The 24,907-nt window shown below is 40.9% G+C and overlaps 1 protein-coding gene across 1 annotated transcript; it reads left to right on the top strand.

Moving 5' to 3' along the window:
- Positions 1–289: 289 nt before the first annotated feature.
- Positions 290–20,007, top strand: CD9 (CD9 molecule). Its single transcript, XM_010225241.2, has 8 exons — positions 290–500; positions 11,083–11,185; positions 14,040–14,137; positions 15,395–15,469; positions 16,592–16,684; positions 17,233–17,322; positions 18,894–18,977; positions 19,665–20,007. Exons 1-8 carry the CDS (start codon positions 435–437, stop codon positions 19,728–19,730), a joined length of 675 nt encoding a protein of 224 aa, XP_010223543.2. The 5' UTR covers positions 290–434; the 3' UTR covers positions 19,731–20,007.
- Positions 20,008–24,907: the final 4,900 nt, after the last annotated feature.

Here is a 24,907-nt window from a genome sequence, read left to right as displayed (position 1 = left end):
TTAGGAAGGCATCTACTTTTGTGCACTGTGTGGTTTCATCACTGTCTGATGGAACAACACTTGACCATAAGAGCGATTTCCCTCGGCCCCCTTGCCTCGCGCCGTGCCCTCGGCGACGCGGAGCCGAGGCCGCGGGGCCGGGACAGGCGGCCGAGCAGAGGTGCCAGCCCGGCTGAGCGAGCGCGGGCAGTAGGTCTAAGAGCGGCAGGCCGACAGGGGAGGGCGAAATGCACAGCAAGGAAGGAGGGAGGACCGAAAGGGGGAGGAGAAGGGGGCGGCTTTAGGAGCAGGAGAACCGGGGGAAGTGGAGCGGGACCTGGGAAGAGGCGGATTTAAGGAGTGGCACCGTGGGCAAGTAGCTGCGTTGCACTTCGTGCTCACGTCGGAGTCCCGCTGCTGCAAACTGCTCCCCTCCTCCCCCGGCGGCCAGCAGGATGCCTGTGAAAGGAGGCACCAAATGCATCAAGTACCTGCTCTTCGGCTTTAACTTTATTTTCTGGGTAAGAGAATTCCCCCGGCCTGCCCGGGACAGGGTGTGTTTGCCCCTTCTTCCCTCCTTGCCTGCCCGTCCGAGGTTCTCCCCGCGGAGCGAGAGGCTCCGATTTCGCCCTGCCTCGACGTAGCTCCCCGGGAACGAGCTGTTTGCCGTCTCCCCCCACCCCCGCCGCGTCCATGGGGTCTTCCCGCCGCGGGAGGCAAGGAGGGGGTGTCTTCCGCGCGTCTCAGGTGTGGCTGCGCTCCTGCCCTGCCGGAGCCTGCCCCGAGCAGCGGCGGCGTGCGCCGCGAGCCGCGTTGCCCCGGGGCCAGGCCCTCGCCGGCGCCTGGAGGGGCGCACAGCGTCGCGCCTCGACGACCCCGCTATGGTTCCGCGTCGGGCGCGGCGTCTCGCGGGCGGAGCGGGCTCGCAGCGCGCCGTGCCCTCCCCGGGGTCTGCTCCGCCTGCCTCTCTGGGGCGCCGGCCGGCCGCCAGCTCCTGGTTACCTGCCTGCGGCGGCGCCGCAGAGGGGCGCCCCCGCGCTCAGGTGGTGGCGCTGGCGGCGGCCGCGGCGAGTGGAGGCAGCGCGGGGGGAGAGGGCGCTCGGCGGGGCGCGGCCGCAGCCCTGGCCGCGCCAGCGCCGGGGTGTGGCGCGGGGTGAAGCGGCGTAAAACGCGGCGGCTGCCTCACAGAGCGCGCCCCGTAACGTGCCAGGTGTCTCGCGGGTACCATGTGTGTCCGGGTACGCTCCGCAAGAAGCGTTGGGACAAACCGGTCGTTACTCCGTTAAAACTTCATCTCCAAGACTCCTAGGCAGAGAATCCAATTGTCAGACTGTTATCCTGCCTGATGGTGTGTCCTGGGGCCGAGGGGGGCGGGGTGGGGGGCAGAGAGAAAGTGTGTGGGAGGTGTTTTTTTTCCCCCCCCTTCCTCCCCCCCCCCTCACGCAACGCTTACGCAGGAACTCCGAAACTTTCTTTGTGAGTTTAACTTGCTGGCAAAGCTGCTGTCTTTTTAGGCGTGCCGGCCGTGGCAAGGTGTGGTGACCAAAGCTGTATGCAAATTGGAGCTTGCGATCGTGATCACCTCACTCCCTTCAGCTAAAGCTGTAGCAGGTGGCTCAAACCTTGTAGACGGCGTTTCCCAAAGAAAGTTTTAAAAGTGCTTAATGTGAAGAGCTCAACAGTACAAGTGAAAACTGTTCTTGTTGTTTGTTTTGGTTTTTTTCCTCCAGTGCAGTGAGGTTGTCTTTTTGTTTGTTGGTTGGTTGGTTGGTTGGTTGTTTTTTTTCATTACTGTATCAGCCAGGCAATGTCAGGAAGCGTGGTCTAATTAAAGATGTTACAGCCTCTGTTTCTTGAAGCATTCAGAGAACAGGTATTTGAATTTAGTATAGTCTGCTTGGTGCAGGAAAAAAAAAAAGACACAAAGGGAATGCAAGAGAATATCTGAGAATATCCTGCATGTGTAGGTGGAAAGTGTGAGTTCAAAGGGAGCTGGTTCTAGGAGCAGATGGATTTTCTGTTTTTGTTTGTTTGTTTTGTTGTCTTTTTGTTGTTGTTGTTTTTCTTGCTTCTTCTCTGCCTCTCCCTGCCTTTTTTTTATTTTAAATTAATTTTCTCTAAGCTCTCTACTTCATAGAGAAATGCATTTTTTTCCTGGGGTGTGTATGTGTGGCTTTTTTCTTTTTTTTTCTTTTCTTTTACCCCCACCCATCCTGCTGTATGGATAAATCAGCATGGGGAGGATTGTTTGTTTGTTTTTTATTAATGTGTTGTAGCAGGACTGTACATGGGATGAATGCAGGTACAATGTTAATGGCTAAAATAATCTCCTAAACTAAAATAGATTTTGGTAAAATACGAGATGGCTTCTGGCTGCAGTTGATGAAATCAATAGAACTTGCACAGGAAACATTTGCAAGGGCATTATGTGTAAAGCATTTCCATCCTAGACTTGCCAAACTTGAAATAAGTATTTGAAGAGGAAAGGATAGAGAGTTCACTCATACTCAGGAGAGGTTTAACTGATAAGAAGGAAAGATGCAACCATCTTAACATCCTGCTGGATGAAAGCTTTTGGATGCCTTGTTTTTTTTTGTTTTTTTTTTTGTTTTTTTTTTTGTTTGTTTTTTTGTTTGTTTTTTTTTTTTTAATTTATGAAGTGACACTAGAGCCATTTGGAACACTTGCGCTTAGAGCTGAGTCAAGTGTTACTGTTTTATAATCAATTTTCAAATTTGTAGTCATGTAGGCAGTTTAAGTGCATGTGTATAATCCTTAAACATCAGAAAACACAAGTAATCTGTGTAGCTTTTAATGTTGTATGACAGCTGTTGATCTCAGTGAGGTGCTAAAGTTAATCTTGTTGAAAGATGAGAAACCATCTTGACCATGGAACTGCCCAGAGGCTGGAGGTCTTCCCTAAGTGAAGGGTCTGCTACTGCCAGTGGCAGGAGTGCCAGCCTGCCTGGGGGCTGGCCCTACTAACTTCTTAGACCAAACTAGAACACGCATAAAAGGAAGAGGGAGGAAAAAGGATCTATTATCAGTTAAATGTAGTAACTAAGTGGAGATCAGCACTTGTTCCTCTCTTGAGTATGCTGGCAAGCAAGCACCAATAGGCAATACATGTGAAACATCTGCACGACTTGTGGATAAGTGCATTTGTAGACCATCTGTGATTTAACACTAGTAGTTCTAAGCTTTTGGGATGCTTTACGTGTATATATGTCTGTAGAGCAAGTGTTTCACAGAAACTACAGAAGGGGCTTTTCAAGTGTGATGTTAAAGGGAATCTTATGCCTCTACTTTATTCTCCTATAGAGGGTATCTTAGATTATTTTTTTTAACTGTTAGGCCTCTGTGAACAAGTCTTTAGAGAAGATAAACAGGCAGCAGCCTGGGGCAGGGGGAACAACCATACAAAGAAAGAAGGCTTTTTACCTCTCCCCATGGGCAAGCATTATGTGGCATAGGAAGTACAAAGAGTTAATTTCATGTAAATTAGTCAAGTGTCAGGTCAGAGCGCAATTCTGCACTTAAATTTGAAGGCATGATCAGCGACTGGGCAGTTAGCCAGGAGATCCCTTAAGAAGTAGGTAGTCTAGAGGTCCCAGAGTCTTGTTCTAGAGCTTAGTCTGAAATGGTGACTGTGTATTCAGTTCAAGAAGTGGAACAACAATAGCCAAAAATCCAGTGTACTTGTGATTACATTTACACAATACTTTTTTTTAATAACCTGACTCAAAAGGACATCTGAACAGTCTGCTGCAAACCTGTGAGTGTTTACATGTTGCATGTTAGGTGGCATGTATTTTCTGTCTGCCTCCATCAAAGACTTGAAGGCAAAAGGAGATGGCAAGAGCAGTAAAAAAAAATGGATGAGGGAGGTTATTAAGATAACCAGGAGGCTTGCCAGAGAGGCAGTAATCAGTCAAGGTGTAAAAGAGCATTAAGAAGTTCAGGAGAATTTTTGTAATGTGTCTGTGGAAAACCTTTGGAAAAATACTCTGAGTTGCTGCCAGACTTAAACTCACCCCTTGACAAGTAGGTCATGACATGACAAAAATGGGGATTAACAATTTGTCAGGGTCACAGAGTAGTTACTTAGGATGGTGAAGGATGAAACACATTGACAAGGTGATGCCTTAGGAGTGTGGCAAATGAGATGCTGTGAGTATGTCCATACATGGAGACTTTGAGGTGATCATGGGGCAAGGGCAGGTAGAGAGGGGATCTCTCGCAATGACAAGAGGACGGGTAGTGTTGATGTGTGGAAGTGAAGCTCATGGTCATCTCTTTGTACTTAATCTGGAAGAGCTTTCAAGAGTGAGGTAAAACTTTGCAAAGGTGGTAGACATTTAAACAGAAAAGGTGAGTGCACAATGAAACAGCAGGCCACAAAGAGGTTGCATAACAAAACACTGGTAGAAATTGTTTTATGTGCTTGGGGCATGGGAAGAGGAAGTGGTATGGAGTTACAAGGTGGTGGCCTCAGAGGCAACCACTACAACAGAAGCATGAAGTTTTAGTAGGAAAAAGTTTATAAGGCTGCCTCTGGTAGAAGGGGAATGGGGGAGGGCAATTAATGATAAGGCCCATATTGTGTGCTAGGATGAGAGCTAGTGTATCACTAGTGTGACTGTCTCAACCTTTCAGATTTCCAGAGTTTCGACTAAAGTGTGCTTGTCTGAGCAGAGGAACTTGCATTTAGTTGTTGAGTGCTTGTCATGCCTCTGAAATATAACTAATGCAACGGCATGGAGGATTTTTGCTTACTTTTGCTTGTAGTGCTTTTACTGTGGTAGGTTAAATAGTTCAGCAAGCTAGATGGTCCAGTCACCCTAGATCAAAGGTATGAAAGTGATGAATCGCAGTACTTTCCCTTCAGTTAGAGAAAATGACTGTAAGTACCCAACTTCTCACTGCTTCTGTTCTTTTTTTTATTTATTCTTTTTATTTTTGATAGATGCTGTGTGCGACTCCAGTTGGGAGTACAGCTGCTCTGTACTTAGGATATTTGTTTTACCTGTGCTGGCCTTGTCTTTAGTGTAATCTGTACAGATTGTACCAGTTCAGAGTTTCTTTCAAGACTTACGTAAAACTGAAGACACCTCCATCCACTCTTCCCCCCATTCCCTTTCTACCTCCCCAGTCAGGCCATCTGGATGCTGGCCAGAAGTCAGTGGAGACATTCAAATACGTGCCTTAGGCCTGTGGGTGCAGTAGTCATAGCAAAATTGGTCTTGAATAATCTTGATGTGAGCATGTGCTTGAATTATTTGCATTTTATGAGTTTACTACCTTTAGATGAACACTAAATTTCAATGCCATTTTTTCCCCTATGAATTTTGTAAAATTCAAATACACCATGTTTACAATTAAGTATATTACAAACAAAGAAGTGCCATAGCACACACAGCTTACACTGAGGGTTTATAAGCACAATTCTCCTGGTCCTTTACACTGTTAAGCAACTATCTTGCTATCTTGTCCAGGTTCTCCACTCTGGGTGCTTCAGAGGTTGTGTTTATATAAACGAATGCATTTGCTATGGGAGTTCCTGCTAAAGTAAGCCTAATAAAATTAGACCTGGAGGCCCTTTTCTTTCTCCAATTCAAAGGTATCTGGGACTGATTCTGAGCCAGAATCTCATCTGTTCGTGCTGTATCAGGAACAACCAGCAGCAGTTCAGCTTTCTGAGCTCATCAGAGGATATTCCTGTTTGAGCAGAGACAAACTTCCTGCATGGATAGGGAATTGTGTTTGTGTATATATATGTGTATACATAGATGTGTACCCACATACAAAAGTTTTCTTTCTACCATCAACCAATTTAGTTACTGAGTACAGTATATGAATCAAAATGTCTGTTACATTCATCTTACTGTATTTTAACTCATGTAAACACTATTAAGTCGGGTTGCAGAATGAAGCTTTGAGAAACCTTATGTGAAACTGCTTATGTTTAGAGTTATAACAATATAAACTCTTATTTGCAATTTAAATTGTGAATACAGTAGACTTCTTTCTGAATAAGAACTTGTATGAAATGAGCACCGGTCTTGGCTGTGGTTCAGGAATTCCTTGTAATGCTTTTCCTACTATACTGGAACACTGATATGTGCTATGACATATACTTAGCTATGACCTTAACTTAGGTTAGAAATGCTATGACATTGACTTAGCCCCCAACATTTTTGAAACTAACTTAAGCAGAAAAAATACTTCCTTTCTACTCTACTATTTGAAGAAGTTTGGAATTAGATGCAGCTTCTTATACATCCTGCACATCAGATTTCTTAAAAAAAACACGAAAACAAAACAGAAAAACTTCCCTAACAGAAAGCATCCATGGCTGATAACAACTAATGCTGCAATGAGGAGGGAAAAAAATCACTTAAGAGTTGATCTTAGGCCTCATCTGTAGCACAGTAAGCACACAGCTTACTGTTTACAGATATATATTTTTTTTTTAAAGAGTACCTTGTAGCAGAACAGACAGTTCCTAATGTTCTTTTTCTTTTGCCTGTGTGCTTTGCACTCTATTGTTTTTTGTTGTTGTGTGTTTGGTTTTTTTTGTTTGTGGGGAGGGGAAGGGTGGCTTTGCTGGTATACTGTGAGGAAAGTTTATTGTCGGCCTTATGCCCCGGAAGGTCCGAGTCAAATGTTTTGCTGAAGCTCTTGCCTCACTACGAGATGAAGGGGATGCCAGCTTTTTCTGTGTACTCTTGGTATGCACTAGGTAAAACAGACATGAGGAATGATCATGTAGAGCTTGGGAGATGTTTAGGAGATGTAGAGATGACATATACCACCACCCAAAAAGAAAAGTTAAATGCAGTGTTAAACTGACTGCATTGAAATTGTGTGGCGTTTTGGTTGCTTTGTTTCTGTGGTGTGTGGCTTTTTTTGTCCATTTTCTCTCCCACCAACTTGAACATGTTTCCACATGCTGACTTCCCTTCTCTTTGAGTAACTTCACAGAGTTGGTATAAATTGTGTATTTGTTTGGCCTGAATGCACTTAAATATTAGGATGGGTAGAGCTGTCAGGGCAAAGGCTTTTCAAAGGCTTTGGTCTATATGTCAGGAGTTCTTGTGACAGCTCCTCTTGTTTCTTCTCTCTCCCTGCTTTCACATTGAGGAAGGGCTGGTAAGTACCCAGTTGGTACTTTCTGGAGGTCCCCATCCCTGAGCCCTACTAGTCATGTATAAGGACCTGCTAACTGCTTGGTCTCTGGATTGGAGGTTCTCTAGATGAAGAGGTAATATGCTGTGAAGTGTTGGCAGCAAGTGAGGTGCTGTGGCTGTCCAGGCTTCATGCTACCTCAGGACCAGTGGACGTTCAGAAGGGTCTCAACATTTTAAGTAGTGCCTATCGTTTAAACTCAAAATTAACTTTCCCACTTCTTAAAGTGATGCCAAATATTTCTGTTTTATGGGGTTTGTTAATAAGACTTAAGGTTCCTGATCTGAACCAGGTAGAATTTGGTAGGGTTTATTTTATTTTGTTTTTAATGTAAACGCACATGCAATATCACTAAATCTAGTGACTCCCTGTGAAAGCTTCCTGTTTCATTGTATCTGTGAAACCTTAGGTGGTTTAAAAAAATAAATACAATGGAAGTAGCTTGATAGTGTCCTCAGTGACTGAATGCTTCAAGATTATCCTTTAACAAAATACTCAAGCAGGAGGAAGTATTCTGTGTATCTTCTGCTCAAGGATAAGTTCTGAAAAGACATTTGTTAGAGCAAGGTTGCGCAGGGATGGAAACAGAAGTCCTGTGCAGGAGGATTCACAAGTGAATGTAAGAGCTGGTTAAAGAAGGGGTGGGGACCAAGAAAGTATTTTCCTCTTTCAGCAGGCAGAAAGACACATGCCACTCTGAGGCAATGGAGGGAAGCTTGCGAGTGATGCAAAGAAATAAGAGGCTTGCATAGGACTAAAGTATGATAAACTCTGAACAAGAAGAAAAATCCTACCTATTGCAGCTGTAGAGTTAACACAAGTCAAGCAGAAATAAGCTGGGACCTTTGAGATGCATAGCAATGTTTATTGAACTTTAGAGGAAAAAAAATCAGGAAGTCAAAGCATTCTGCTTAAGTTTTCCATTGCTTAGATGCTATGGGGTCATGCTATTCCCTGAGTGGGGCTACCATAGATTTTTTTTTTTTTTTTTTTCTGCAGAGATAGTAATATCACCTGAACTTCAAATTTTGGGCATGCTGATTTTAATGGATCTGGTTTTTGGGTTCTCTTGCCAGTATTTGTTCCTACAGCAGTGCCTTTTAACCTAGCTTAAAACCATGTGAACCTGTGATTTAGTAGGCTTTCACACATAAAACCTAAGTGACAAACTGGCTTCAGAAAAGGAGTAAAACTGTTTCTTTTTGATTCATTTTTTTTTTCATGTCGGTAGGTCTGCTTTAAAATACCCATTATTACTTGACTTTGACAAAGCAGAAAATTGGTTTGTTCAATTGGGAAAGAAAAAATATATCCAATATATTGTATAAAAGTATCATCTTGAAAGAGGTCTTAATTTAGCGCTTGTGTTTGTGCTGCCAGGGTGGTGGTGGTGGAGGGAGGAACCTGAACCTTCTTTTGCCCATAGAAAAATACGCAAACATATGGTATGTGTTTGTTTTGTAACTTCCGTATCAAAAGGACCTGTGTTAGGTATGTCAGCTCTTCCTAGCAGTAACTAACAAGATTGAGCTTCTTTCTCTGGGGGGGGGGGGGAGAGAAAGTAATAGAGCCTTCTGCCTTGGACTTGCAAGATTATCATTGTTTTATAGTGTAGATTGGAACTTCTTCAGAAACTAAGTAGTATGGCCTTTAAAGGTCTTACGGGGATCAACTCTTAAGCCTTAGTATGGAGCTCTCTGATCAAAAATTTTGAAGCTTGCCAAACTACAGAAATAGATAGCTGTATACAGTCAAGTGCACAGAGACTCTTGGCTTTCCAGTTCATAAAATCTTAACTAAATGAAAAGCAGTAGGTCCTTTTTCCTTATGTTCCTAGTTGGGAAGCTTACAAAAGCAGGAGGCAGGTCAATGACATTAGAAACTTGGGCTGTAAGAGTTTTAAATATGGATTGATTTGAGTATAACCTAGAAAGAAGGTACTAAATTCTTTCCCCACCTTCCCCAAACCAAGCTGGGTTTTATTTGTTTGTTTGTGGGTTTTTTTTTTTTTCCTCTCTCTCTCTTTGTGATACTGTACCAATGACTGCTAAGTAGAACAGCAACTCTTTCCTCTGCCTTGGGTCTTCTTATACCTACCTCTTTCCCTTGGGCATAGCTGCAACACAGTACATTGAATTTCATATGTTGTTACAACATGGGCTGTGCTACATCAGGATTCTTCAGCAAAAGTTATTTAGTCAGCATGGCTTTAACAAGGATAGCTGTAGGTATGTGCAGGCTTTGTTCTTGCTGTGTGTGAGCAGACCTGTGCCTACATGTGCATAACGCTAATAGTCTTTTGCATAGGTCTAGAAAAGTCTGTTTGGGTTTGGCTTTTCATGCATTATGCATCACTTCATCTTTTTGCCAGTGAAAACTCTGCAGCACCTCTTTGAAATGGGCTTGGAGACCAGGTGCTTGTTATACCAGTAATGCTGGTTTCTCAGGCATGACTGGCTGCTTGCATGAGTCTGCCCTCTTGCTTTTTCTTGCTGGTGCCTGAGTTTATAGCATTTTAAGATACTTATTTCTGAGAAGATACAAGGCCTATCTTGCCTAAACCTCCCACATCCCTTCCTCCTGTCCTTGTCTTCCAACTCTCCTTATTTTTGTAGAGCAAGACTAGTGAATTAAAATGCCCATGGCAACAATATATGCCGTCTTCCCTTGGTGAATGTAAACATCCCTGTAACACAGGGAAACAGCTCCTATGCTTCCCTGGCAAGCAGAGGAGCCAGAGAAATTAGGTTGATGCCTAAAGTATACACTCATACTACACTCACATGGATTTTCTGAGAATTCTTTCCATATTCTTACGAAAAGCTGGCTTTTTAAAATAAGTACTTTCCAGTTTCTTGGAGGCAAATCAAGAATGCTGCATCCTTCTAGGAGGAACCTCACCTTCTCAAAGATAAGTTTTGTTTGTTTATTTTTTTTCTTTCCATGCATGTTTAGCTAAACCAAAGCTCCATATTTTCTAAGCTTTAAGCTTTTTCTCTCTCATCACTCTTTTATTATCGTTATTATATTTGTAATGTTTGTTGCTATATGTATGGTACTTCTGTCCTTATTTTTTTGAGTTCTTCTTCTGTTTCTTAAATGGGGAGAATTAGGCTTCTCGGTGTTGGCTCAAAGCAAACATTTGCCTTACAAGAGTGCTGTTTCATCTTTCTTGCAACATTTCACTCATGCCTCCTGACGGAAGTTGCATCCAGAAGCTAGTCATATCGAGTAATGATTTGCCTATCTTAAAAGGATCTTTGAGGTATATAGGCAGAGTCTATAATACAGTAAAGCTAAATATTATCTAAAACTTGATTGCTTTTTTTCTCAGATCGGGTTATTTCAGCTGCATGTACGTTTCTGCATCCTGTTGGTGTGATAACTTATCCTGTTTGTGTAACCTGTTTTGTAAGCAGAATTATTTACTCTATATGCTGTACTTAGCATCCTGAACTCTGTTAGTATGTTTAAGGCTCTAAAACTTCTAGCTGGCCATACAATATCTAGTAACACACTTTTTCTTACATAAGACCAGTCTTCCACATGAAGACGTAAGATTAAACCATGTGACACTGTTGCAATCATTCGGGCTAAAACAATGAGTGGAGGAGTCAGTGGAAAATACAGGCGCTTGCACAGTTATATAAATCTGGGGTATTTTTGGTAAAGAATAGGAATGATGTTGTCCACGTATGCCATTGCTTACTCTGTAAATGGATCTGTTAACAAGATGCATGATGTCCGGAATTAAGTTTGTTCTTGTTTTAGTACTCCTTTTATGCTGGTTTGTTGTCTGTCACCACTTCTTTAAATAGCAGAGCTGTTTCCTGTGACTACTTGTGAGGCTGTTATTAGTGCAGTGGTAACTATATTAATTGCCTGTTATTTAATGAGGTTTACTTGTCCTTGCAGCTTGCAGGAACAGCAGTTCTTGCAATTGGACTATGGCTTCGGTTCGATTCCCAGACCAAAAGCATCTTTGATTTGGAGTCCAACAACACAACATTCTACACAGGTGAGCTGGGACCAAGGCACACCAGGCTGTGGGTGGTGCTTTGGCTTCCTTGTTGCTTGTCAGCCCTCCTCTTCCTGAGGACTAAATGGCCTGGGTAGCCTTTGCTGAGCAGAAGGCAAGGAGCAGCCTACTTTGGCTGGTGCAGTGAGGCAGCCTGTGTTTTGAGCACCAATGCTAACAGAAATGGTATCAAATGATCTTTTGGGATAGCCTTCCTTGGAAAGACTATTGGTAAGTGTTTGCTTATCCTCGGGACTCCTGGTAAACAGGGTGCACATGGCTTCTGCAGATATGAATTAGTAAAGTTTCCCTGTAAAATAAATGACTATCAAGAACTATTTTCTCTAAAATGACTAGCTTAACTTACACTACTCTATATCCTCTTGTGTCTCAAAGGGAATATATGTACAAGCTTCTCTTTCTTATAGCCCAACTTGTGCTATTTTGTACTAGAAATACTGAAATATTGGTGTACAGTATTTTGGTCTTTATAAGCAACTGTTACAGGCAGCCTAGATCACTTTAGCTTTAGTTAAGCTATATAGAAGTTATTCCTCAATTTTGTGATCCTTGATATAAGACTGTGATCTTGAAGGCAAAGATAAGGCTAGGCAAATCTTATCTCAGGCAAAGCCTGGGATATCTTGACCAGGCTTATAATCAGGCAACAAACATGCATATCTTCACTTCGTCCTAACATCTGAGCATAACTCTGATGCAATTAGATCAAAATATTACAGGTGAGAGTTCCTGTAATCACTTTTAAGCTTGGAGAGAGGAACACAGGCTCATCTGTCATAATCATCTGCAGATGTTCAACTCTCTTCTTTAAAATGAAGTAGCTGATCTTAAATAATGTTTCTAATCTTCAAGTCTGAAGCCAGCTCCAAATGTGTATCTTTATCATGTATGTGTTTTTCATCTTTGATTTTTAGGAAATCATTACTTGTGCACATTTTGCATCATTGCAATTCCTGAATTTGCCATGTCCTATGTGTTATATCATTTTTTTATCTGCCTGCAGTGTAGTTCAGCTTGTCTCTTGTTTGTTGTGAAAATTTATTCCTTGTCATGGGTTGTATAAGCTCTCCTGACATACTAATGAGTGTATGAAGGGAGGGCAGAGACTGGTAGGGCGTGCTGATAGCAGTAGCTTGTATGGCAGCTCTTGGGCACCTTGGGTGGCTTATGCTGACAGGGAATTGTGTTAGGAAGCACAAGATAGGCTTGCTGGAGGCTGTGGTTACGAAGATTGAGGTACTTGGGCCTCTGCATGCGAACTGCCTATCCACTGTAAAGCTTGTTCTACCTGTCATGTGTTTAGTATGGTAGTAAACTAGGTTCTCACAGGCACAGAAATATCCAGATGCTTCTGTCTGGACTTTGAAAGGAGAATAGAAAGCTAAGCTTAGCAACTGAGCTAACTGATTAGCAAGTCTAATTTTGAATAGTCTGAGACAACTCTTTCGCTTCCTAAAAGATACAAAACTTGTGTCCTGATACTTAATCTGCTGGCTGAATACAGCAATATCATAAGACAAAGTTCATCTGCAGAAGTTGTGTGTTTGAGGTTTGTTTTTAGAGAGATATTTAACTAAAATTACTAAATTACTGGCTTGACATCATAAAATGCTTTTATGGGAGAACTAACTGGTATACTACTTCCAAATAGGAAGCTATATAACAAAATCTGTTCATTTATAGCTAAATATGAAACTAGGCACACTAAAAGCTTTCTGTACTACTTTTTTTCTAATAAGGAGTTCTGATGGACTTTTATTTCCAAATGGAAATAAGCTGAGATTTTAAAATTTCTGCAGTGTCCTACTGATAAGAAGTGTCAAGGCTTAATCACTTACATATACCTAACTGCCAAAACAAACATGCCTTTAATATTCACATCTAGAGAATATCACTTGCTAGTGCTTATGTATGACTTTCCTCTAATATTAATTTGGGACTCTCCCAAAACCAGACCTCAATCTCTATAGTCCTGTAGTGGTGGAACTAGCTCAGCATTTTTATGCACTTTTTGCTGGTGGTTTCTGTCTTATCTTGTCTCATGTTTCATCATCCCGATAAAACTTGCTGGTTATCCTTGGCACTTGCATTTTCCTAGCTACCTCTTGCTGGCTAACATCTGAGCAGCTGTCATTACTAAACTGGTAGTGCTCGAGGTTTGGAGGAGAGGTTTAGGCATAAATGGCTTTCAAGTCCAGAACAGCTTGCTCTCTGCTCTCTACCGCACCCACCCTCTGTGGCACCCTTTTATGCTGTGGCAGCACAGTCTATTTGATTTGGTTTGTGGGGTGTCTGCTTTCAGAAAGACTGACTGCTGGATTTCTTGTATTTGGAGATGTTGCCAATTTAGGAGCTCAAGTATAGCCTTGTATTGCAAGGGTTGATGGAATAATTTGGCATTTCCTTATGGAAAAGCAAGGGCAAAGGCATTCAAAGCTTTATGACAGATGATTGTGGTACCTCTTAAGATATGTTCACTTGATGCTTATATGTTTCAAGGATCCTCATATATTCATAAATCACTGTTTTGGGGTGTCTCACTGTAATACATTCATTTTAAAACTAGATTGTAAATTTGACTGTGACCAGTTCTAAAGTTTATCTTAGTCTGGCTAAAAGACACCTTTATATATTTTGCCTGTTTTATAGAATTTGCAAGACTAAAGAAGAGTATGTGTATTATCTGTTATAATTTCAAGTTTTTATTTATCAATTATTCTTGCAAGTTTTGAGATAGATTTACTTTCAAAATTAAGCTTAAACCTTGACAAAATTCACAAATTTCTGTGGAGCAACTAATTTTTATACCTTCCTGTTTTGCCATCTTCATTAGGGGTTTACATTCTAATTGGAGCTGGTGCACTAATGATGTTAGTTGGTTTCTTGGGATGCTGCGGTGCACTGCAGGAATCACAATGTATGCTTGGCCTGGTAAGTATTTGGTGTTGTGGATTTTTTCTGTGTTTTTTCAGCTCATTAGGAAGGAAAATATTGGTCATACCGTTAAAGGATAGAAGATACTGATAGTTTTAGTTCTATAATGGCTCACAGCAACCTACATAATGAGAGGGGGAAAAAAAAAAAAGCTAAATGATGAAACTTAATTTCCATTTCTGATATTGAGTCCAAATGAGGATGTTGTATTTGAACACATAAGGACTCTTCAGATTTAGTGATATACCGAGACATTTAAGTACAAGACTCTGGCAGGATGTGTGAATGCAGAACTAGAGTGTTGATAAGGCTAATGATAGTTGACAAACTGATGAGACTAAATGAACAGTACTGATTAATACTGTTAATTTCTGAATGCTGTGCAATTAAAAAAAAAATAGTAGAGACGGTTGAATTTTACCCCAGTTCTAGTCTTAGGGTAATCAAGGGTATTTTGTCTTTAAGACAACAAGCTTCTAGTGTTGCTGGTCACCGGGTGGGCTCTTCCAGTTGACAGCTGCTCTCCAAGTTCATTGTGAGAGAGCACCCACCTTGCCTGCAGAGCTGAGGGCCCAGTGCAGTTTGCTGCATCCTCTTAAATCTGGTGGAGCTACTCATCCAAATAACTAGGAGTCTTGGTTAATAGCAAACTGCTGCTGGAGCTGGCTCAAGAATAATTCCCCTTCTGTCATGGAAGAAGGTCACTTCACATGATTCTTGCAAAATGCTGCCTTCTCACCCCTTATTAGAGTTCTGACTCTCTCCCTTTAAAGTGGCTATAATGGTAGTGGTTTGGTAGTCAGCTAAACATATAGATGACACTTCTGTTTCTGTTTTATGGGAAACACAACAGAGAAGTTGCCATTAGTTCTGAGTTGGTGTCATGCTAGGGGTTAAATAATAGGCCCTAGAGTAACAGGGGTGACAAATGTGAGGAAAGAACAAGTTACTCTTGTGGGAAACTTTAAAGCCTTCAGTAACAGATGATTAGCTTTAATTAACACTGATCAAAAAGGAGAGCTTTTGCTTGGAAAAAATTATCCAGGCTTTCTGGCATTCCCAGGATGAAGTGCTGACCCAGTGCAGCATGTGCTGTTACCTTATTCTTGTCACCTTTTCAGATCTTTGCCTGAAACTTGCTTACATGATGGTTCCCACAATGCTAAAAGCTGGTAACCAGACAAATCTGCAGTGTGTCTGTTGCTGTTGTGTGGAGCTAGAGTTGTAATTAATAGCATGGTCTTTGTCTTCTAGTTCTTTGTCTTCCTCTTCGTGATTTTTGCCCTTGAAATTGCTGCTGCAATCTGGGGATTTGCAAACAAGGAAAAGGTAGGTTGTTTTAATAAATAATAATGATAGTTAAAAAACCTTCTGGTCTTGGCTATCCAAAATAGTTGAATGTCATTCTTCGACAAAACACATCTGCTAGTTTGTCTGACTAATTTCAATGTCCTAGCTTTAAAATACTAAGATTCTTCCCCAAATTGCAGATCTTAAAATGCAGTACAGTGTTTTTTTGTTTCACTCCAGACGTTATCTGGAGCAGCTTTTCATTGAAGTCAGCAGGAGCGTATGCATACTAAAACTTAGCAGCCTGCTGGAAACTCTTGCAGTACTGCTGAAATCTCTAATATCCAAATAATTTTAGGGAAAGGTAAGAAGATACATTCTAGCCAAATAAAGAAAGCTTTTTTTTTTTTTTTTTTTTTTCTTGCATTAAGCATATGAAATGAGTCTGTACCTGGAGCAGGACGCAGGAGGCTTTTGCATATAGAGAACACCCCCAGGCAGCACCTACCTGAGCTGTTAAGTGAAACTGACTGTTGGGTGAGGCTTTTCTGTTAACAGATTTGAGCTAGCAGCTGCACGTTGAATGTTTTCACATCTAAAATGTAGCTGATCTGTGCTGTATCTGCTCACAAGCCTAATCATTTCTGGAATTTAAGTCCACATTTTTTACTTCTTAATTGTTAACATGGACACTTCCCAAATTTTTTTTGTTGCCATGATGAATTTTCAAAAGATTTTCACAGTAAAATGACTGACTTTTTAGCAGTCAAGACAAGTGATCCTGTTTAAAAAACAGTGTGCTACTTAATGGTTTTGGTCAGGGCTTTTTAGGAATGTAACTATTGCTGAGGCACCAAAATAAGTAGGAATCACTTTTGTATAACCAGTAGGCAGGCTTAGTTTCCTAATTCCTTCTAAAAGCACTAAAGTGGGAGGGGGAATTCTTATCTGTTCAGGTGTGTCTTTTAAGGTGAGTATACCTGTTAAGCTCCTCTGTTCCAGATAAGAAGTGCTATACACCCTCTGTTTGCACCCTTTTTTTCTCTTTACCAAAGAATGGGTATTGTAGGTTGCAATGATGACTAATCCTAAACAAGTTTTCCATAAGTAATATTAATCAAAGTAAAGAAAAATAGAAGCTAATTCTTTGTTACCTTGTAGGTGATTGAAGAGCTAAAAGAATTCTACAATGAAACCTATGAAAAAAGGTCTCAAGTAACTGCCAGGGAAACACTGAAAGCATTTCAGTTAGCTGTAAGTATGTTGTTCTACTTGGTTTTTGAACTGGAAAGTAATCAAATTTGTTCATATTGCTCTTGGACACCCTGTACTCTGAACAAATCTAGAACCTTACTAACTGTAAGAAACCAAATTTAGGAACAAATTACAGGTAAAACTTTTCTCTTTGGTTATTATTTATTTTTACAGCATTAGTGAATTCAGTATAGCAATTAGTATCTTTTGAACCTTTGAAATATATATTGGAAAAAAAGGTGTGTTCAGAGGTTTGTTTTAGTACCCCACTCTCCAAAAGGAACTTAGTAAAAAGCTGTGAAACTCATGTTTGGAGGCATTGATCTAGAGGACCGTATGTGCATAGCTTGCATGAGGAATTCGTCTTTGCATTAATAAAGAACACAGCTGTGACCCAAACCATTGCATGAGATCTATTTCTTTCAGAATCTTGTCCTTCAATGCAATAAATGCTTTCTAAAATTAGTTCTGGTACTTCCAAACAAACTTGTGTATAGTGTGCGTGGGGGTTTTTGTTTATTTTAACCTCATTCTGTTTTCTCTTGTAGCTGAACTGTTGTGGTATTACAGGAGGTCTTGAGCAGCAGTTCATGGACACCTGTCCTAAGAAGAGCTTTCTTGAGTCATTTGCTGTAAAGGTAAATTCAGTAATTCACTGACAGTTCTGCCTGACATCCATATACAGAAGAGTAGAGTGAGAAACGCACTTCTGAATATACCCGCACAGGCCAGGGAGAATTCTTCCATTACATTACTTGGCAACCTGTCTGGATGATCAGCCCAGTAGTGGGGAATTTGTGTTCCTGTGGATTAACAGGAAACCAGGGCACTGAATTTGCACAGAGTGTGTGCAGTCCTTATGTCGTTAAATTGGGTGGAATAAGAATTTCCTAAGGCCCAACCTTCACCTAAAACACCAAAGAGCTGAGTTCTTAACTGCTGTGCTTCTATCACCAGTTGCCTTTTATGATTCTGTACCCTCACCACATCCTTGATCAGCAGGAGATTGAGCACATGGGGGCGGGAATAGGTCTCAATTTATAGTGCAAAAGGGAGAGAGGTAAGGAACTGATGGCCTTTTCTTAGCTAACTTACTGTGAAGCCAGAGTCTTGACTTTGATTCTTCTGTTAAAATATTGCCATTAAAGTGCCTATATGCCACAAATAGAAGAGACACTATCCTGTTCTTCACTGTTCTCTTCCTGTAGCTCTTGCTGCTTTCTGCCCTAACTTGGTGTTCTAAGAGGAGATTGGAGTTTTTTGTTTGTTTTTGTGGTTTGTTCAGTGTTTTCCTGCTTTTCTTAAATCTATTTTGGTTATATCTATTTATTGGCTATTTATGTGTCATATTCTGTGACTGACTAAAAACTCTTATGTAGAGTTTCAAGGATGTGAAATTTAAGTAATTAATTGTGCTATTCATATCACTGTAGATGACTTTGCGCCTTTGAATCATACTTGACCAAGTGAAAAATGACAATCAATATATTTAATCCTAACCATGCAGGTTAGGTTTAATCCTAACCATCTCAGTTGGACTGCATGAAAATGATTGTGCCAACATACAGTTGTTTTTATTCCACTAAAGTTTTTTTTTATTATTTTTTTTGTCTGTTTGTTTGTTTTTAACTTATTTTGTTGACTTTAGCTTGCTAAGTGTTTGGTTTAGTCCAAACCAGGAAGGATTAAAAGGATATTATGCTGTGGCTATATGCTTTTGAAGATAGTACTACTGTATTGATATTCTAATTCAATTCATCCATTTCCTCCATAATATCAGGCTTGGTTTCTCCTTGTGGACTGAATAAGGAGTAAATAAACAAAAAGGCAGTGTGCAGCAATTTATGCTGGTCTAATTGTGGAATACATAGGACAGGAGTTGATTTGACCATCTACTAAGTTCTTAAAGACTTATATGCCTCAGTATAAGTTCCTGGTTATTTTCTTGGCCACTATGCATCTCTATTAGCAAAAGACTTAATATTAAAGAACAGATTTAAACTTACAGCACAAATGAAGCTGATAGATAACTCTTCTCTCTCCCTTTAAAAACATGAACATAAAGGCCAATTCAAAAAACTTTCACATGTGAGTCTCTCCTACAGAAAGAATTCATCAGAAGCATATCATCAGTTGTCAGAGTTGAGCTCGAACAAGCAAGCCCAAATACATCATCCAAAATGCTAATGAGTAGTCTGTTTCTTTTCAGTCATGCCCTGATGCCATTGATGATGTCTTTAACTCCAAATTGAACGTGATTGGAGCAGTTGGCCTTGGCATTGCTATAATAATGGTGAGTTTTCAGATTATTTGTACAGTAGCTGTATTGTCAAGGGTATTTACTGAAAGTACAAGTCCTTACTAGATCTCAGTGCCTGATGCTGCATTCTGCATACCACTCCACTGGGAAAAAGCGAAGACAGCCCAGTGTGTGGTGTGTCTCATTCCTCGTTGTTCTTGATTTGGATCAGGAACTGACTCCCTGTAACTTTAATAGTGGTTAAGCTGTATTGGTAGTAGATGTAGGGCTGAGATATACTGGCTGTGTTACCTGGCCACTTCTTAATTGCAGTATGTCTCAGGGATCCTTGCCTTTATTCTTAAAATAATAAAAGGCTCCTAGAAAAATTAAGAATTAAATGCTGGCAAGAAAACTTCTGCTGGTTTACTGGCTGTCCTAGAGAGCAGATGGAGCTACAGTGTGACATTGATGCAAATATACAAGGATGACCAAAGCTTTCTTGGGAGACTGAGAGCTGTGTAGCTGATCTGTTCTAGCTGATCTGTTTTTGCACATGGAGGGTGGTGTAAGTTGGTGAAATGTTCATTGTTTTGGGAGATGTGGGAAGAACTGGGAAGATGAACTGCAAAATAAAATGTTATGTGGCTGTTGGGTCAGAAAGAGCAGTTACTCTTCCCTGTGGTGGGAGGAGGATATTTATTCAACCTCTATTTTCTAATGAGTTTGCTCTCTTTGCAGATATTCGGCATGATATTCAGCATGGTTCTTTGCTGTGCTATCCGCAAAAACAGAGAAATGGTGTAAAGAGGAAGGAAAAAAATGCACTATAAAATCTTTTGTCATTAACTTTAGCATTCTCAAAGCATTTCTAAGAAGTTTTATATTTGTTACCTTTTTAATGCTTTATTTGGTACTGATACAGGTTTGCTTTTTATGTTATAGGTTAAAATTGTAAAGGGTATTGCCCGACTCAAGACAAATATTGTATATAAACTATCTGACTTTCTTGAAACTTACGTAATTTGGATGTAATTTATGTTGGAGACAATTTGATACTTAATAAAAAGTAAGACATATTGTATGTTTGTGGGGGGAGAAGGTTTTACTAGTTAACAATCAAAGTATGTATTTAATGTTTATTACCAAGTTGAACTTGCACAGCAAAGTATTTGTTAAATCACCAGATCTGGACTGTTAAAGCAGGGGAAAATCTTGCACATCAGCACTGTATTTATTTCTAGAGAAGCATGGAGTGAAGGGATGCGTGGGGGCACCCAAACCTGAAAGAAGCTCTTTCTGACCTACATGCTAGGGAAAGCGGAGGTTAAACTTCTAAGCATTCCTATTTTGTTTGTGTGAGAACAATTTTTAAGGATATCCTTAATATTAATACTGCACAATTTTTCTTTAACTTTCATATTGGATGCCATAGCAGCAGATTTACCATAGTGCAGTTGGGCTGGGCCAAAGCCAGGTGGCAGATCTTTTTATTAGGCCTCTGGCAGGTGATGTGGCCTTGAGCTCTTGAAATTTTTCATCGGATTTTTTCCTGGGCAAGAGCTGTGCTAGAAATTGTTGTACAGTTCTTCAGTGGTTGCTGAGAGTTAGCAACTAGAAATGACTAGAAATTTTTAGGATGCTACAAATGCAGATAACCCTCAACTGAAAAATTACTCAGTTCTCTAGCATTTCTACTTGGTTCTCTTAGTCCAAAATATCTGCTCACCTCTAGATACTGTAAATGTCTGTCAATATTCTTTATATGTTCCTTGAGGTGCAGAAACCATGACCTGCACCTCTTGAAAAGAGAGGAGCATTTACCCTGAGAAATAGTAGAATCTGTAAGGTGCAGACTTTAACTCTAAATGAAGGGCTGGATGTCTTGCCTACCTTTGTGTTAGGCTTCTTGAATTTTTTGTTGTTTGTCTAAGGGTTTATGCAAATCATACAGCTCTCTTCTGTGATGTGTTTCCCTGTCTGGCTGTGAGAGAGCCTGGAGTGAAAACTTCTCACTTATAAGTATAAGAAGCAGGCTGTCCTTGACCATCCCTTCAGCTCTTCCAGAACAGCAGAGGCAGCATTTCATTTGCCAGACACATAATACTGAGGTTGCATCTGGCCCCCAGAAGAGCTGGAGTGAATTGCTTGCCACCATAATGAAAGCTAACTGCTGCCTTCAGCTACCCTTACCTTAGGCTCCACATTGGTGTGTGTATTCAAGTCACCTAGCCTAGCCACCTATACCCAAAGTTTGGCTTTATTCCAGCAATAATAGTCCTTGAAAAATACGATGGGATGTAACTAAAGTGATGAGACAACTACTCTTACTCTGAGAAGCAAACTGTAGGCCTAGCTCTGCAGCTGGTGGCATGATTTTGCCTGCAAGCAGCCGTGCAACCGAGCAGTGTCAGCTGCAGTTAGTGCCCAGAAATTTGCAGACAAGTCCATGCAGGCCTTTGCAAGACATAACTGTATGCCTTCTGATATTGCATACAGAAGATGAAGTGGGGCTTGCTGTAGAACAACCCCATTCACCACCAACCCTGTCTTCTTGATCATATTTTTTATTTTTAATAATGTAATGTCTCTGTGGTGGCTCTCTCTCTCTCTCTCTCTGTTTCTCTCTCTCTGTCTCTCAAAAGAAGCTTTAGCTTTAAGTCACCAAAGGCTATTCTTGGTCCTTCTTCTTGAACAACCTGCTATTATGTTGATGGATATTTCATGAGTTACCAGCTGGTAAAAGGTTGGGTGAAACTCACATTATTTTACTACTGAGGAAAAGGGTATTACCTGTTACTTTAGTATCACTTTCAGTAAGCAAGATGATGAAATACAGCTGCAAAATCTCCTAGATAACCAGGGATGAATACTTCTCCAGTGTGAATGCTGGTAATCTGAATTATGAGGTGATTTATTTTTCCAATATTAAAAATGTGCTATAACTAAAGAATTTGGTTGTAAGCCATGATTTCCATATCTAAATATAGCTGCACTAAAAATCTGTGTTCATAGCACTGATTGTCCAAACAGGGAAGGAATTTCTATCTTCTGATTAGGTCAGGACTATTCTTAATCTCAAGAGGAGCCTTCCGTTGAAGAATTTGAAGAACAGAAGGTGTGATGTAAAAGCTCAGATGCACAAACAGGAGGATTTTCAGAGAAATAAGAAGGGGGTAATTATACTGCTAAGGATTACCCTTGAACTCCAGAAGTCTATATGGAGATGCTGAGGGGAAGGGGGTAATTATACTGCTAAGGATTACCCTTGAACTCCAGAAGTCTATATGGAGATGCTGAGGGGTGACTGCAGAGGCAAATGGTGATTCTTAAGTCCTGTAGAGGTAACTATTACTTGTTGGGCGGAATAGGGTAAGGTAAAATATACAGAAGTAAAATATTTCTTTGCCTTTTCTATGTGTTTTCTGCTGCCTTTTTATTTAAAAGGTGTGATTATGCCAAAACATAGTAGTGAGGACCTACAACAGAAAAGAGATTAAGCAACCCTTATTTCCAGAATCAAACCGATTTCTTTATTACACATGGTTTCTTCTGTTTGTTTGCATTGAATTTATGTGGCATGGAGCTGGGTTGTGCCCAAATGTACTATATTTTGCAAATCTGTGGGAAGTGCGAACTGATACTGCTCTGTGTAACTGTCAATGGTGCCGGCTGCTCCCTGCAAACAAGGAAAGATAAAGCCAAAATGCTAAAAGGCATAGCTATTTATACATTTTGAACAAGCCCAGGAAAGCAGGGAAAAAACAATATCAAGTATTATAGGGAAGTTTGCAGGAAACCGCGTATCTGCTGTTGCAAGCCCAGGAAAACAAAGTGGCTTTTACCAAGTCCCAAATAAGGCTGGATCCAGGCATTTGTGAGGATCTTAAACCCAAAAATGCTTTTTCTGCCATATTTTTAAAATCAGATCTAGGATACCTCAGGAATAGAGAGAATCTGAACACGATTGTGTGATGAGCAGAATCTGAAGAAAGTGCACCAAAGATGAGCCTAGTTTTCCAAAGAGGTTCTATGGCTGGAAAATATACTTACTACTCCTACTATATACTTACTCCTACTTACAGCAAGACTGGAAAAGACTTTTGTCAACACTTTGTCGCTGCAGAGGATTCCTCACACACCAGCTATGTAATCAAGCACAAGAGCTAGTGAGAGCAGATCCATGAGATGCGAAAACAGTGTGGGATGTAGGAAGAAGCCTAAGAACTTGAAAAAAAAAAGATTCCTGGTGTTTCAGACATTAAAAACTGTAAATCTGTTGCATCACATGTTGACATTTCAGTAATTAATTGGCTTGCTTCTAAAGGTTGTAAAGAAGATGCATTTGCAGAAGGGAACAACATGGTTATGTGCTGAACAACTCAGAGCTACTCCAGCAGGTGTGAAAAACTCCAAACCGTGCTGTGCACCCTCTATCATCAGGACAAAAGAATATGAGTAGTTTACAGGCATTTCTTAAAAATTGTTCATTCTATTCCAGTAATTTAGAACTCAAGTTTTTCAGCTGAATCTGTAGTCCTAGTGTTACCACAGATGGGCCCTTTACTTACTTACGTACTTATTTATTTATTTATTTATTTATTGAGGCAGGTGGTGGGTGAGGAGGAATTAATCTGTGAGTCAGGTGCAGTTTCCATGAGGGATGTGCTGGAGTAAAAACACAGAGGCTGTAAATAGAGCAGTGCAGGCTAAGCCCTGCCTTGTTGACTTACAATGCAGGAGCTTGCAAGCCTTTGCAGAGACAGAAGTCCTGGAAGCCTTCAGCAGGTGACCGTGATCCAAGCCGTGCAGCAGCTCCTTTCAACAAAATCATCTTCATCTGGTTTTCTTTTTTTCTTTTTTTTTCCGCTACTACAGCTGTTGGCAGGCTGGTGGGCAAGGGCTGGGGGAGCAGGCGGTTGTGTGTATGTACCGGCCAGCGGTGCAAATGAGGAGATGGGACAAGGTGCTCTGCATCAGCAAAAAAGGGCAGCTAAAGCCAGCGCTGCAGGGCTGGTGAGTGCTGCGTGCATCTCCTGCAGAGATGCACAGGCATTAAGGTAATGTGGTGCAACCTGGGGTTTGCTGGCTGTGTTTAGAAGGTGGTTTCTGCCTACACTCAATATGTAATTATGATGATTGCATAATGAACCACCTCAGTTTCTGTTGGTTGGCAGCTCTGAGAAAACGACCTAATTTGAACTACCAGTGTCCTGGTCCTTGAACGCCATCAAAAGATGCTTTTAAATGAATTTAGCACATGCAGGCAGCTGCCAGACTTTGCTGGCAATGGTAAGAATAGATTTTGAGATTTTCCACTGCTGAGGATAGGCTTCTACATGCATGGCTGCTGCAAAATGAATCCACAAGGCAGCTATTCATGGTGATTTGAATGCTTCTCTTCTTTAACTGCTCAGTTGAAGTTCAATAGACGGTCAGATGGAGGCTAAAAAGTGACTTTTATGCGTCACTCTTAACATTGAAACATTGACATTTAGTTGCAAACATGTCACTGGACTATTGCACTACTGTAGCTTTGTTCTGCCAAATAAATCACTCGCTGTTAATCTTTGAAACATGAGCATTGATATGGCAGGTCCTATTAGTTAAAGCATGTTCTGCCCAGTTTTCTGAAGCTGAAGTGAAGGTGGCAAACACAATGCCAGTGGGTGGAAGAGCGAGTACAGTCAAACACCACCCCACCTTTGACCAGGCTTTAATGGCAAGCAGGTGACCCGAGTGCATAAGTTTTTTTCTGCAGAAGCAAAATGAAGGACAACACACTGCATATTTAGCATCAGCCAACAGAATATCCAAAAGGTATATTTCTTTTTTAAAAAAAAAAAAACATAAATGCCTGGGTTTTGTCTCTTCCCTTTAAGTCATTCAGACTTCATTTTACCAATGATAAAGCACATGAGGTTTCACTGCCAACCTGTCAGTTATGTTATGTAGTTTCCTTTCCCTGTCATATTTTTTCCCAA

This window comes from Tinamus guttatus, unplaced genomic scaffold, assembly GCF_059628265.1.
Source record: "Tinamus guttatus ecotype Peru unplaced genomic scaffold, ASM5962826v1 Tinamus_guttatus_pri_ptg000753l, whole genome shotgun sequence".
NCBI classification, from domain to species: domain Eukaryota; kingdom Metazoa; phylum Chordata; class Aves; order Tinamiformes; family Tinamidae; genus Tinamus; species Tinamus guttatus.
The sequence above is the reverse complement of the archived record's forward strand: the minus strand, read 5'-3'. Positions and strand labels throughout refer to the sequence as shown.